Source organism: Terrapene carolina, unplaced genomic scaffold (assembly GCF_002925995.2).
Source record: "Terrapene carolina triunguis isolate 2854851 unplaced genomic scaffold, T_m_triunguis-2.0 Scaffold782, whole genome shotgun sequence".
Lineage (NCBI taxonomy): Eukaryota > Metazoa > Chordata > Testudines > Emydidae > Terrapene > Terrapene triunguis.
In genome coordinates, this window is record NW_020665133.1 from 1,688,982 (window position 1) to 1,703,544 (window position 14,563).

At 48.4% G+C, this 14,563-nt stretch overlaps 1 protein-coding gene across 1 annotated transcript in view; it reads right to left on the reverse strand.

The window, feature by feature from the left end:
- NF2 (neurofibromin 2) overlaps window positions 1–12,469 on the reverse strand; it is a 74,681-nt gene extending 62,212 nt beyond the window's left edge. The window contains exon 1 of the mRNA XM_026660451.2: window positions 11,860–12,469. Within this exon, the coding sequence (XP_026516236.1) occupies window positions 11,860–11,973 (114 nt within the window). The 5' untranslated portion in view covers window positions 11,974–12,469. The remainder of the gene's footprint in view (window positions 1–11,859) is intronic.
- Between the last annotated feature and the right edge of the window lie 2,094 nt (window positions 12,470–14,563).

Here is a 14,563-nt window from a genome sequence, read left to right on the forward strand (position 1 = left end):
CCGCTGGCGGGCGGGGCGATTTGTTTACCTGCAGCGTCTGCAGGTTCAGCCGATCGCAGCTCCCACTGGCCGCAGTTCGCTGTTCCAGGCCAATGGGGGCTGCAGGAAGAGGTGGCCCGGCCCGCGCCGCTTCCCGCAGCCCCCGTTGGCCTGGAACGGCGAACCGCGGCCAATGGGAGCTGCAATTGGCCGAACCTGCAGACGCTGCAGGTAAACAAACCGCCCCTGCCCGCCAGCGGCTTTCCCTGACGGGCTGCGTGCCAAAGGTTACCGATCCCTGAGGTAAGTCAACAGAAGAAGGCTTCCATCAATCTACTCCTGTCTACAGGGGGGCTTAGGCTGGCTTATCTACAATGCTCAGGGTGCAGATTTTTCACACCCCGATCGACATAGCTGGGTTGATCTGATTTTCTAGTGTAAACCAGACCTAGGTCTCCATCCTTAATATGCTGCTGATTAATTAAACTTCACACTTCAATGGCCATAATGAAAGCAGAAAACAGGGAGAGAGGGTGGGTTTGTACCTTTAATATTTCCCTAAACAAATTAAAAGCTTTAAAATAAAATCCTAACTGTGTTTATGAAGTTGTATAGTGTAAATGACATTAAGCTTCCATTTCTAGGAATTATTATAGATTTGGGTTTAATTTAGAGATGTTAGTTGCACTGTAGACAGATGCAAAGGAGGTTTAATCTCCCAAAATATACATCTGGGAATTGCTGAGGGGCAGATTTAAAACAGAATATATTTAAACAAACCAAAACTAGTGCTCTATAAGGTTTAGTACAAAATGAGAGGAGGAGCCCGTGAGAGAGCCTTGTAAAAAAAATTATAAAAGTATGCCCTGTGAGGTATCATTTGAAAACTCCATCTGCTGAACATTATTGCCCTGGTAAAATACATGCATCAACATTAACAACGAGGAGTCCTTGTGGCACCTTAGAGACTAACAAATTTATTCAGATGAAGTGGGTTTTAGCCCACGAAAGCTTATGCCCAAATAAATTTCTTACTCTCTAAGGTGCCACAAGGACTCCTCATTGTTTTTGCTGATACAGACTAACATGGCTACCACTCTGAAACACGTATCAACATTGTATGTGGGTTATAAGATTCTACTACATATCATTGCTGTAACATGCTCTAAGTTTAAGAAAAGCAGGCTCAAACAAGTGTTCAGAAACAAAGACACACTAGCACTCCAGCCAGGTGTTAAAGAGCTATCACGGCTTAAGCAGCCATTCTTCAGCAACAGGAAGGTATAAACAAGAAATTTCCACTTCAGGGACCATTCAAACCTCATGTCCTGCTTGACCTGCGTGTCACCGTGACTGAGCAAGGATGTTTCTAGCACAAGAAATTAAGTTATAAAGGGAGAGGAAAACACTTGACTTCACCGCTCCTCCTCCCATCTCTGTGCTCATGATATTAACCACTCTCAAAAGAACTGAAATAAAGGGGAGTGGTCCTAGGCTGGAAGGAGACCCAGCCTATGAAATTTACTACAGTGTATGGTGAGACAAAACTTTTGCTGTTAAGTTCATTTAGCTTGTTAAATATTAGCTTGCGCATTACTCTTATTTCTTTTGTAACCAATCCTGACTTTTATGCATCATCACTTGTAATCTCTTAAAATCTCAGAGGGGTAGCCGTGTTAGTCTGGATCTGTAAAAAGCAACAGAGAGTCCTGTGGCACCTTTAAGACTAACATGTATTGGAGCATAAGCTTTTGTGGGTGAATACCCACTTCGTCAGAATACCCACTTATGCTCCAATACATCTGTTAGTCTTAAAGGTGCCACAGGACTCTCTGTTGCTCTTAAAATCTGTCTTTCTTAATAAATTTATCTTATTGTTTTATTTTATCCAGTATATTTGGATTAGAGTATGTAGGAAACTCCATTTGCATATATAATTTTCCTTTGATGAAGTGATGGACTTTCTATGAGCGTATACTGTTCAGAAAGGTACCGAGCAGCACAAGACATACATTTCTGGGGGACAAGGCTGGGAGTAAGAATTTGTAGGTGTCACCCTCATGAGTGACTCCTCAGCATGCTCATGTATTTTGCTGGGAGTGAATTTGCGTGCTGAAGGCTGCGCAAGCAAGTCAGGAGTGGCTGTTCGGACAACAAAGCAGTGTAAACGGCAGCCCAGGCTAGAGACTTAAAAGGACACCAATGGTCAACAGTCCAGATTGTACCTTGGGGAATGTCACACCCACAGGGGTCGGAGGCACTTAATTCATTTACATTTGTTAAAGGCTTTGAGATTTTTGGATTAAAGGCACTAGAGAAGTGCAAATAATTATATTATTCCCACAAAAAAGACCTTTTAAAATAAGAGTTAAGTTTGTTGAAGTTCATTTCCCAGCAACAATACAAAGCATGTAAGCCACCAATTAGAGCTACATAACATACAGCACAACCTCAAACACATGCTCTACCAGCCAGCATCATAACTACCAGATCCCCTCAAACTCTTCACCTCCACATCACCATACAGCTGCCAACACACACAGCCAATTCACTTACACACGTAGTGGAGGCAGGGGCAGCAGAACGATGGATGAGGATGGAGAGAGAGAGAAGCAGCATGCAGTTAAAGGTGGACAGGGAGGGAGGCAGGGGAGCAGATGGATATCAGGAGACTGGGTGGGAGGTTGTGGGGATACCAAGGGGTTTGAAGCGGGGAGGAAGTAAAAACAGAACTAAAATGCATTCCCTGCCCAAGAGAGCTCACAATCTAGGCAATTACTAACGAACTAATCCTTTTCAATATTTCACAGCCTCAATAGCAACAGGGTCCCAATGGTTGGCCAGAAGCCTTGGAAGTGAACAGCAGTGTCAGAAAGACACGGGGAGGGGCAAGCAAATGCAGGAGGGGCAGAAGGCCGGGAGGTAGTAATTCCCTGCCTTCTCCACCCAATAGACCTGCTATGACTCATCAGGGAGAAAAGTCCCTGTACTGCCAGCCATAGCAGGAATACTGTAGCAGCTCTCCCCCTGCATGGGACTGTCCATTAGCTCCTCCCACACCAGCAAGTACAAAGGAAAAGTTGCTTTGTGCACAGATGACAAGTGAATGGAAAGAGCAAGAATAAATCTGCACCCTACATTTCTCCCATGAGAACAAATCTCTAGGAAGCCGCTGCACTGGCAGCTTCATCCCCTCACCACAAAGTCTTGCCCCTTTGGAGTATGACCATCCTGCCAACCTGAAGACAGACTCTTCATTACAGCTCTGCATGTGGCGGGGGGGGTGGGCAGGGGGGAAAGAGGGTGTTCCAGGACAAACACATGGCAGTTAGTAGCTGCATATCATTCTTTCACCCCATGTCCCAACGCTCTTTTCAGGGTTCATTCCAGGATCCATATCATCAAAGGCTCAAATTGCAGCAGACTGCCTTTTGGCTGGTGGTTGGTTATCAAATCCCCTGCAACTAAATATAATCCCTCCAACATTGCTTCTAGCCTGGAGGGCAAAGGACGATGGTGGAACGCAAGTTCTGATGTGCTGTCACCAGGCCACAAGTCACCTCCCTTCACTTCTTCCTTCCCAACAAAGATAGGGCTCCCCAACAACAGCAGCAAAGGATTGCAGCTGAGTTCCCACAAGTCCTGCTTTTATAACAGCACTGACAGAGAATACATTGACAATTCTTGTCAGTTTCTCTGTGTGCTTCCAGGAGAGGCTGTGGAAGTTCATCTGCAATGATAAAAATAGGGCTTCTTTAGCAGAAGCGTCCCTAAGGAGTCATTTGAAGATGTAAGACTTGCCAGTTCAAATCCAACCCACACTGTTATCATCTGACAAATACTCTATAGCCTATAGGAAATGACAAGTTCACACACCATAGAAAGCCACTACATCTGTTATTAACTGACATTCTTACAGGGAGAGAACAATTGTCTGGTACAAGAAGACAACTCCCCCTCTGTCCCTGGAGAGGAAAGAGGTGTCCTCCTGAGCAATTTTGAGGCCTGGTCTACACTTCGAGGTTAGGTCAAATTTAGCCATGTTAGGTCAATTTTATAAGGAATGCGTCTACACAACCAACCCCGTTCCACCGACCTAAAGGGCCCTTAAAATCGACCTCTATACTCCTCCCCGACGAGGGGAGTAGCGCTAAAATTGACCTTCCTGGGTCTAATTTGGGGTAGTGTAGACACAGCGCAGTGCAATTCAATTGTATTGGCCTCTGGGAGCTATCCCAGAGTGCTCCAATGTGACCGCTCTGGACAGCACTTTCAACTCCGATGCACTTGCCAGGTACACAGGAAAAGCACCGGGAACTTCTGAATTTCATTTCCTGTTTGGTCAGCGTGGCGAGCTCAGCAGCACAGGTGACCATGCAGTCCCAGAATCGCAAATGAGCTCCAGCATAGAGCAAACGGGAGACACTGGATCTGATTGCAGTATGGGGAGAAGAATCTGTGCAGGCAGAACTCTAATCCAGCAGAAGAAGTGCTGCTTTGCCAAAATTGCACAGAGCATGGTGGACAGAGGCTACACCAGGGATGCACAGCACTGCCACGTGAAAATTAAGGAGCTCAGGCAAGCCTACCAAAAGACAAAGAAGGTAAACAGTTGCTCCGGGTCAGAGCCCCAAACATGCTGCTTCTATGATCAGCTGCATGCCATTCTAGGGGGGGACCCTACCAGTACCCCAACACTCTCCGTGGACACCTGCAAGATGGCAGCCTCAAGCAACACGGATGAGGATTTTGTGGATGAGGAAAAGGAGGAGGAGAATGCACAGCAGGCAAGTGGAGAATCCATTCTGCCCAGCAGCCAGGACCTTTTCCTCACCCTGGAGCCAATATTGCTCCCGGACCCTGAAGGCGGAGAAGGCACCTCTGGGTGAGTGCACATTTGTAACAACACTACAGAGATTAAAAGCAATTGTGTTTAATGTTTGATTTGCCCTGAGCAATTGGGATGCATTCACGGCCAGTACAGCTACTGGAAAAATCTGTTAACGTGTCTGGGGATGGAGCGGGAATCCTCCAGGGACATCTCCCTGAAGCTCTCCTGGAGGTTCTCTGAAAGCCTTTGCAGAAGGTTTCTGGGGAGGGCTGCCTTATTTCATCCTCCAAGGTAGGACACTTTACCACGTCAAGCCAGTAGCAAGTGGTCTGAAATCACTGCAGCACAAAACATGGCAGCGAATGGTCCTGGGTTTTGGTCGCATTCATGCAACATTCGGTCTTTATCTTTCTGTGTCAGTCTCAGGAGAGTGATATCATTCATGGTCACCTGGTTGAAATAGGGGAAGTTTTGTAAGGGAAGAGTAATCCCCTCTGTTTGCTGATCCCTGACACATTAGACACTGGGCATGCTAGGCTGTTTGCGCTTGGCTAAAAGGGATCATCCCGGAGAACAGCCACGCGGAGGGAAGGGGGAGGGGTGTGCTGCACATCCACCCCAAAACCGCTGCCACTCCTTTTAAAGGGCAACCGCAGCCCCTCCTTTTAAACGGCAAACACAACTGGCATTGGTTGCTATGGGAAAGGAGGGTGCTGCAGTTTGAAACTATTCTCACATGTCATGAACGCGGAAGAAGCCAACCCCATGTACCCTCTGGCTTACCATGGCTGCCTGCAAACCGAATTCTGTCGCCTAGCCGTGTCTGATGTGTCACCATACCGGCAGGCACTCAACATAAAAGACAAAAACACATGTGCTGTCTGCTGTGAATTGCTTGATTCACTGTGAAAGAGTCTCCCTTTTGTTCTCAGAAATGTATCTTCTGTAAAGTCTACTCTCCCTTTTTTCCTCCCCTGCAGCTGCAAATGCTTCTATGCTCCCCGCATCAACTCCGTCCCTGAGGTTATCGCAGATTAGAAGGCGGAAAAAAACACACACGCAATGACATGTTTTCAGAGCTCATGCAATCCTCCCACACTGATTGGGCACAGCTGAATGCATGGAGGCATTTGGTGGCAGAGGCCAGGAAAGCATACAGTGAGCGTGATCGGAACACGCAGGAGGAGATGCTGAGGCTAATGGGGGAGCAAACGGACATGATGAGGCGTCTGGTGGAGCTGCAGGAAAGGCAACTAGAGTACAGACTGCCGCTGCATCCATTGTATAACCACCTACCCTCCTTGCCAAGTTCCATATCCTCCTCACCCAGATGCCCAATAACACGGGGGGAGGGGGGGAGGGAGGGAAGAAGCTCCGGGCACCCTACCACTCAACTCCAGGGGATGGCTCAAGCAACAGAAGGCTGTCATTCAAAACCCTAACGCTAATCCTAACCCTTCCCTCCTCCCCCACCCCATCCATTATCAAACCCTTTGTACACTCGGGCTTCCTTTTACTAATCAGCGTTGTCAGTGATCTCAAGTATTTTTTAATAAATAAAGAATGAATGGATGGATTCAGAACAATAAGGACTTTATTTTCTGTGCCAGCTGTGGTCAAAAGGGGGAGGGGGACTGGCTTACAGGGAAGTACATTCACCAAACGGTGCGGCTTTGCAACAAGGACAAATGCACACAACTGTCACACCGTAGCTGGTCAGTCATTAAACTGTTTTTCAAAGCCTCTCTGATGCGCAGTGTGCTCTTCTAATTGCCCTGGTGTCTGGCTGTTCAAAACTGACCACCAGGTGATCTGCCTCAACCTTCCATCCTGCCATAAACGTCTCCCCCTTACTCTCACAGATATTCTGGTGCACAAAGGAAGCAGCAATAACAATGGGAATATTGCTTTCGCAGAGGTCTGACCTACTCAGCAAGCTGCGTCAGCGTCCCTTTAAACATCCAAAGGCACATTCTACCACCATTCTGCACTTGCTCAGCCTACAGTTGAACTGCTCTTTACTGCTGTCCAGGCTGCCTGTGTATGGCTTCATAAGCCATGGGAGCAAGGGGTATGCTGGGTCCCCAAGGATAACTATTGGCATTTCAACATCCCCAACGGTAATTTTCTGGTCTGGGAAGAAAGTTCCTTCTTGCAGCTTTCCTTAGCAAAAGGGTACTGATTGCCCTGGCTACTTGGATCACAGCAGCCCCCACCGTAGACTTGCCCACTCCAAATTGATTACCAACTGACCGGTAGCAGTCAGGCATTGCAAGCTTCCACAGGGCTATCGCCACTTGCTTCTCAACTGTCGGGGCAGATCTCATCTTGGTATTCTTGAGCTTCAGAGTGGGGGAAAGCAACTCACAAAGTTCCATGAAAGTGGCCTTACGCATGTGAAAGTTTCGCAGCCACTGGGAATCATCCCATACCTGCAACACTATGCGGTCCCACCAGTTTGTGCTTGTTTGCCAGGCCCAGAATCGGCGTTCCACTGTATCAACATGCCCCAATGTCGCCATGATATCCCAATTGCCACATCCCGTGCTTTCAGGAACGTCTGTGTCCATGTCCTCCTCACAATCTTCCTTGTGCTGGCAGCTCCAAGCTAGGCTCTGCACATACTGCAGGATAATGCGCGAGGTATTTACAATCCTCACAAAAGCAGTGTGCAGCTGAGCGGGCTCCATGCTTGCCGTGCTATGGCATCTGCACGGATAACCCAGGAAAAAAGGCACTAAATGATTATTTGCCATTGCTTTCAAGGAGGGAGGGAGGGAGGAAGGAAGGAGACTGATGACGTGTACCCAAAATCACCCGCGACAATGTTTTTGCCCCATCAGGCATTGGGAGCTTAACCCAGAATTCCAATGGGCAGCGAGGACTGTGGGATAGCTACCCACAGTTCACAACTCCATGAGTCTATGCTAGCCACGGTATTGAGAATGCATTCCGCCAACCTAATGAGCTTAGTGGGGACACGCACAATCAACTGTATAAAATTGGTTACTAAAGATCGACGTCTATAAAATCAACCTAATATCATAGTGTAGACATGTCCTGAGATACACAGTTGAGGGAAGTTTGCATTGCTATGGTCTATTACAGGGGTAGGCAACCCATGGCACACGTGCCAAAGGCGGCACGCGAGCTGATTTTCAGTGGCACTCACACTGCCCGGGTCCTGGCCACCGGTCTGGGGGGCTCTGCATTTTAATTTAATTTTAAATGAAGCTTCTTAAACATTTTAAAAACCTTATTTACTTTACATACAACAATAGTTTAGTTATTTATTATAGACTTATAGAAAGAGACCTTATAAAAAGTTTAAAATGTATTACTGGCACACAAAACCTTAAATTAGAGGGAATAAATGAAGACTCGGCACACCACTTCTGAAAAGTTGCCGACCCCTGGTCTATTATCTCTACCTCTTCTGGGGATTGAGGATTTCATTATCCAGGGCCATTAATGACATTTTACAAATGATAAAAACACACAAGGCCAAACTCACCCCAGCATAATTGCATTTGGAGTCAATGGAGTTACAGCAGACCCATGACTCTTTCTAAAATACTTGTAAAAAGGTTGTGATTTTTTTAAATGGAGGGTAACATCAGCTTCCTATTATCCATTGTCCAATTTAGAAGTCCATCGGATCATTAGAAAACACAGCAATATAATGAGTTAGGCTCATGAGGGTTAAATATCAACCACAAAGAAAAAACAGTGTTTATAAACTATTATGAGCTAGAAAATTGAAATATTGAAGAAACAGATGGAAAAGAAAGAGTACGCCACAATAAAATCCCTTTAGCCTACACATCTTCTTGAACAATTTTCAACTACTAGAGAGGCCCAATAAACCATATAAGATTTGAAGGCTTTGTTTATCATTGTCACAGACAGAATTTGGTCAGTCATTCTAGGAGCTGTTAGATTTGTTAGATTTAAACTACACCAGCCAGTATAACTCAAGCTCTGCAAAAGCCAATTCACTGGTTGCTCAGTAGCAAGTGCAAAATAAATGAGTTACAAACAACTCTTTTTGCCCCCACTTACTGAAAAACTCTCATTTTGGGCTCAAGTTTTCCATGCTTGATCTTAGCTGAAACATGATGTATTTAAGAACATATGGAGAGAATCGATTCAATTGTTTTTTAGTTAAATTAGGCCAGGGTGTGGGTATTGAATATTAACTTTCCTTATTCTTAAAGGTGACTCACAAACAGGAAACAAAAATGGGTTTATGCCCTCCCTGTTCAGGGTGAGCATAAAGGCCTGAAAAGTGGCCTTTTTTAACTGGGGGAGTTACTATTTCTTAGAAATCAGTAATATCAAGTCTTCTTTTCCCTTTTCTGAAGGTCTTCTTGGAGGACCAGAGAACACAAAGCTTTCTCAGACCTTAACTGAAGGGGCAGAAGAGTTGAATTTTTAACAGAGATTTTTTTCTTTCTAACTGTTTGTCAAGTATTTGAGTTAAACAGGAGAGGGCAAAAAAAAAAAAAAAAGCCAAGCGTTTTAAGTAGTGTCTTTCCTCTCAATCGCTCAGACTGAGGAGGGTCGCTGATAGCCTTAATTATAATATACCACCTTGGGGGAAGCTAAGATTTTGCCACCGATATTTTTCGTAAAAGTCACGGACAGGTCACGGGCAAAAAAGAAAAATTCACAGAAGCCATGACCTGTCCGTGACTTTTATGAAAAATATCTGTGACAAAATGGGGGTCTGTGGGTCCCCACACCACCTGAAGCCGGCAGTGACCAGGAGCTCAGGGGTACCCTGTGGCAGCCGGGAGCTGCGGGGTACCCCGCTGCCTGCAGCAGCTTGGAGCTCTGGGAGCCACCAGAGGCAGTGGGGGTCCCCCGCTGCTCCCTGCCCCTCTGGCAGCGGGGAACCCTGCAGCTCCTGACCACCGCAGGCTGAAGTCATAGAGGTCACTGGAAGTCACGGATTCCGTGACTAAATCATAGCCTTAATTATAATTGCCTCGGAGAATAAGAAAAGCACTCAAACTAGAGAGACAGTGTGCTAGGAGTACCTAGAAAGAGCAGCAGCAGAGTGGCCATCACATCAGCAACCTGACTTGAGTATTGGGAGGAAGCTTCAAGTGTAATTAGACACCTTCTAGCTGTGGACTAATTGGAGGCCCAAATCAAGTCTGGAGACAACAACCTGACAGGATTCTCAGCACCCACCCCTTCCAGTAGTTGAGGGGTGGAGACTTCTCATCAGAGCAATGCCTCTGGATTTATTTGATGGACCCCTCCAAATCCTCCCTCATGTACTTTGCATCATTCTCCAGATAGCAAGTGCCTGGATACTGTACATTCTTAGGACTCCAGTTTAGTGACATATTTTGCCTAGGAACAAGTTATTTATACTACATTAGTGCCCACAGGCCCAACTCAGGATCAGGGCCCCATCATGTTGTGAAGACACTCAAGACATCTCACAGCCTATAGTTGGTCTCTATTACTGCCCTCCCCCCACCCCCTTGGTACTTCTCTGCTTCTATTTTGAACTGCATTATGCAGACTGCCAGCACCACATAGCTATAATGCCAACTTACAATGGCAAATCAATAGGTCTGCTATGCTCTTTGCAAAATTTGATCTCTGGAATTTGCTGTCTGCCAGTTAGTAAGATCAAAGCAGATAGTCATTTGCATTTTCAGATCAAAGACAGCACTCCTAGAGCAGGCTAAAGTAGTGATGTTGCTGGGGGTGATAAAGGGGATACAAGGCCAAAGTTTATCCTTTAGTGTCCCCAAAAGATTTCAAGTCATCCAAAAACCTCACTGTAACTTAAGAGTTATTTGTTCACAGCTTTCTGCTTACCTATTGTACACAGAGTACCCGCAAGCCATTCTTTTTTAGGGGCTAGAAGGGAGTGGGAAGTACCTAATTTACCAACATAATAGGGGGTGACCCAGAGCCAACTTTGTTATTTTGTAATATAATCAGAGCAATTATTTTTGACCCCACACTCAATTCGTTTGCTCAAGGATGTGTTGTACCATATTCCGGTAGAGGATGGGAGTCACAAGATAATTGCATTGAGGAACCTTCTGTGCGAAGACATGACTTCCCCTCTTCTATATTATAGCGCAGCACCCTGGAACCTCCCACAACAAGACACGACTGCATCCCCTCTGCTGTATCACAGCACAGCGCCAAGGAACCTCCTGCACTGACACACCAGTTCTTTATATTCATACAGTTTCTCTCCCAACACATCTTTTGGGTAAGACATTACACTTTGATGCTAGATTAACAATGGATTCCTAGAGGTCCTCCCTGTAGTCTTCCAGTGCCTGTTCAATGCAGGCATATGAAAAACAGCACCATTTACGAATAGGGCTTCCTAACCAAAACAGATGCAGGTGGCCGTGAATAGATCCAAGGGCATTCAAACTGAAACCCCACATGTTCCATCTTTGGCTACAAACACATTCATCTCACAAGAGAAACTCTGGAGGATCTGTACAATATTTAACTAGTAAGTGCCCACCACTGGTAGACAGGAAAATCGGGGGGAAGGGGGGCACCAGAAAGTGGATTCAGTGTGAAGCACTTTTCTCTGATTTACCAATAAGCCAGAGCCCCCAGCAGGATGCAATGGGCCATTTGGGGTGCCGGAAGTACTATGTTTTAGATGATATCAAGCCCATTTTTGTTCATTCAAGTTCACATAAAGCTTTTCACAAGGGTGTGCTAGCCCTGGCATCCTGATCACATTCCAGCTTGGGTAGCTACATTTTGCCTCCCTCAATTCCCCCTGCAGTCATATTGTCACGGTATTCATCTCCAAGGCCTGTCCCAAACCACTGTAGCCTTGGCGAGCTGCGCACTGCCCACCTGGGGCCGCTCTCCACCCCAGGAGGGGGGGTTCTGGGCCAGCCACGGGCTCTCTCTCGCGCTAGCGGGTGAGTTGGACTGAAAGGCACGGAGCACATCCCCTGTCCCTGGGATGTTTGGGAGCCCCAGGCCAGCAGGTCGCAGCAGGCGCAGGGCGCCCCGTTGACGGACACTGCGGATGCGGTTACCTCACAGTTGAACTCCATCTCGGCGTCCATGGTAATAATCCGCACGGTGAAGGTTTTCGGCTGTTTTCTCTTCAGGGAGCTGAAGCTCATCCGAGACGCTATGGCACCGGCCATGGTGAGGCGCTGGGGGCAAGGTCTGAGAAGGCCCAAAGCCCGTAGGGGGGCCGGGGCCGGGTGCGGTACAAGACCCTCGCAGGTCAGCCAACCCCCCCGGCTTGCAGCGGGGGGCAGCGCAAGGCAAGCGGGGGGCAGGGACGTTGCATCAGCCTGACTCCGGGCCCACAGCTCACCCCAGCACTCCTGCCTTGAGAGCTGGGCGGCCGGCGGCGGCGTCAGGGAGACTGGCGAGACCTCGCCTAGGGGCCGGGCTGGGGTTGGCGAGACCTAGCCCGGGACGGGAGGCCGAAGGGGACCTAGCCCGGGGGAGGTCGGGGCCCTGGCCCGCAGCGCGGGGCGATCTCCACAGCTCCGGGGGCCGCTCGGGGATCGGGCCCTACCGGGGGGCGGGGCTGCTCTCAGGGGCGGGGGTCCGCAAGAAGCAGAGCCGGGCAGGAACCAGCGCTACCTGCCTCACAAAGCTCCGCTCGCCTCAGCCAGCGCAGCCTAACCGCACCGCTCTCCGCCATTGGCCCAGTAGCCCGCCAGGGGCGGGACACCGCCCTTCCTCCCGCCTCCTGGAGGGGCATCTCAGCCAATAGGACGTTCCTCCCGCCTAGACCTCCGCGTTATCTACAATTTGACTGGCTATTGGCGCTGCCATTCGGTAGCCTTTGGTTCCCATACGGTCCCGCCTTCCCAGCAGGGTTGGTTGAGAGACTGCTGAGCAAGGCAGGCCCCTGGCGGGAAGGCGAAGCACGGGCTCTGGCTCCCCCTAGCGGTAGCCCTAACCCTGCTCAGCCTCACGCCCGGGGTTCCCCTCTGAGGCCTGGTCTACGCTACGAGTTTAGGTCGACTTTATCAGGGTTAAATCGAATTAAGCCTGGACACGTCCACACGACGAAGCCCTTTCTTTCGACTTAAAGGGCCCTTTAAACTGGTTTCTTTACTCCACCTCCGACGAGGGGATTAGCGATAAAATCGGCCTTAGCGGGTCAGAATTGGGGTAGTGTGGACGGAATTCGACGTTATTGGCCTCCGGGAGCTATCCCACAGTGCTTCATTGTGACCGCTCTGGACAGCACTCTCAACTCAGATGCACTGACAGGAAAAGGTAGACAGGAAAAGCCCCGCGAACGTTTGAATTTCATTTCCTGTTTGCTCAGCGTGGAGAGCACAGGTGACCACGCAGAGCTCATCAGCACAGGTAACCGTGATGGAGTCCCAGGATCGCAAAAGAGCTCCATCATGGACCGAACGGGAGGTATGGGATCTGGCTCACCATATGGGGAGATGAATCAGTGCTAGCTGAACTCCGTAGCAGTAAACGAAATGGCAAAATATTAGAAAAGGTCTCCAAGGCCATGAAGGACAGAGGCCATAACAGGGACGCACAGCAGTGCCGCATGAAAATTAAGGAGCTAAGGCAAGCCTACCACAAAGCCAGAGAGGCAAACGGAAGGTCCGGGGCAGAGCCGCAGACATGCCGCTTCTACGTGGAGCTGCATGCCATGCTAGGGGGTGCAGCCACCACTACCCCCAACCGTGTGCTTTGACTCCATCAATGGAGAATCACGCAACAGGGAAGCGGGTTCGGGGTACGAGGAAGATGATGATGAAGACAATGAAGATAGCTCACAGCAAGGAAGCGGAGAAACCGGTTTCCCCAACAGCCAGGATATGTTTATCACCCTGGACCTGGAACCAGTAACCCCCGAACTCACCCAAGGCGTGCTCCCAGACCCTGAGGGCGCACAAGGGACCTCTGGTGAGTGTACCTTTGTAAATATTACACACGGTTTAAAAGCAAGCGTGTTTAATGATTAATGATTCATTTGCCCTGGCAATCGCGGCCAGTACAGCTACTGGAAAAGTCTGTTAACGTGTATGGGGATGGAGCGGAAATCCTCCAGGGACATCTCCAGAAAGCTCTCCTTCATGTACTCCCAAAGCCTTTGCAAAAGGTTTCTGGGGAGGGCTGCCTTATCCCGTCCGCCATGGTAGGACACTTTACCACGCCAGGCCAGTAGCAAGTGGTCTGAAATCACTGGAGCACAAAACATGGCAGCGTATGGTCCCGGTGTTTGCTGGCATGCAGACAACATCCATTCCTTATCTCTCTTTGTTATCCTCAGGAGATTGATATAATTCACGGTCACCTGGTTGAAATGGGGTGATTTTATTAAGGGGACATTCAGAAGTGCCCGTTCCTGCTCGGCTGAACAGAAATGTTCCCCGCTGTTAGCCACGCGGTGGGGGGGAGGTGTGAAGTGATCATCCCAGAGAATTGGGTGTGTGTGGGGGGGGTAGTTGGGTTTGTACTGCATGTTAACCTGGAAACCGCAGCCCCTCCTTTTACATTGCAAACCCATTTTAAATGGCCAACCCAACGGGTGCTTGGTATGGGAAATGAGGGCACTGCTGTTTGAAACCATTCCCACATGTTATGAAGGTTAAAAAACCCAAAAGACTGTGGCTTACCATGGCTGCCTGCAAGCCGAATTCCGTTGCCTGGCACTGCGTGAGTGATCTCTCACACCAAACTGGCAGGCCTCAATATAAGAGGAAAAATGCGACCTTGTAACGAAAGCACATGTGCTGTGTAATG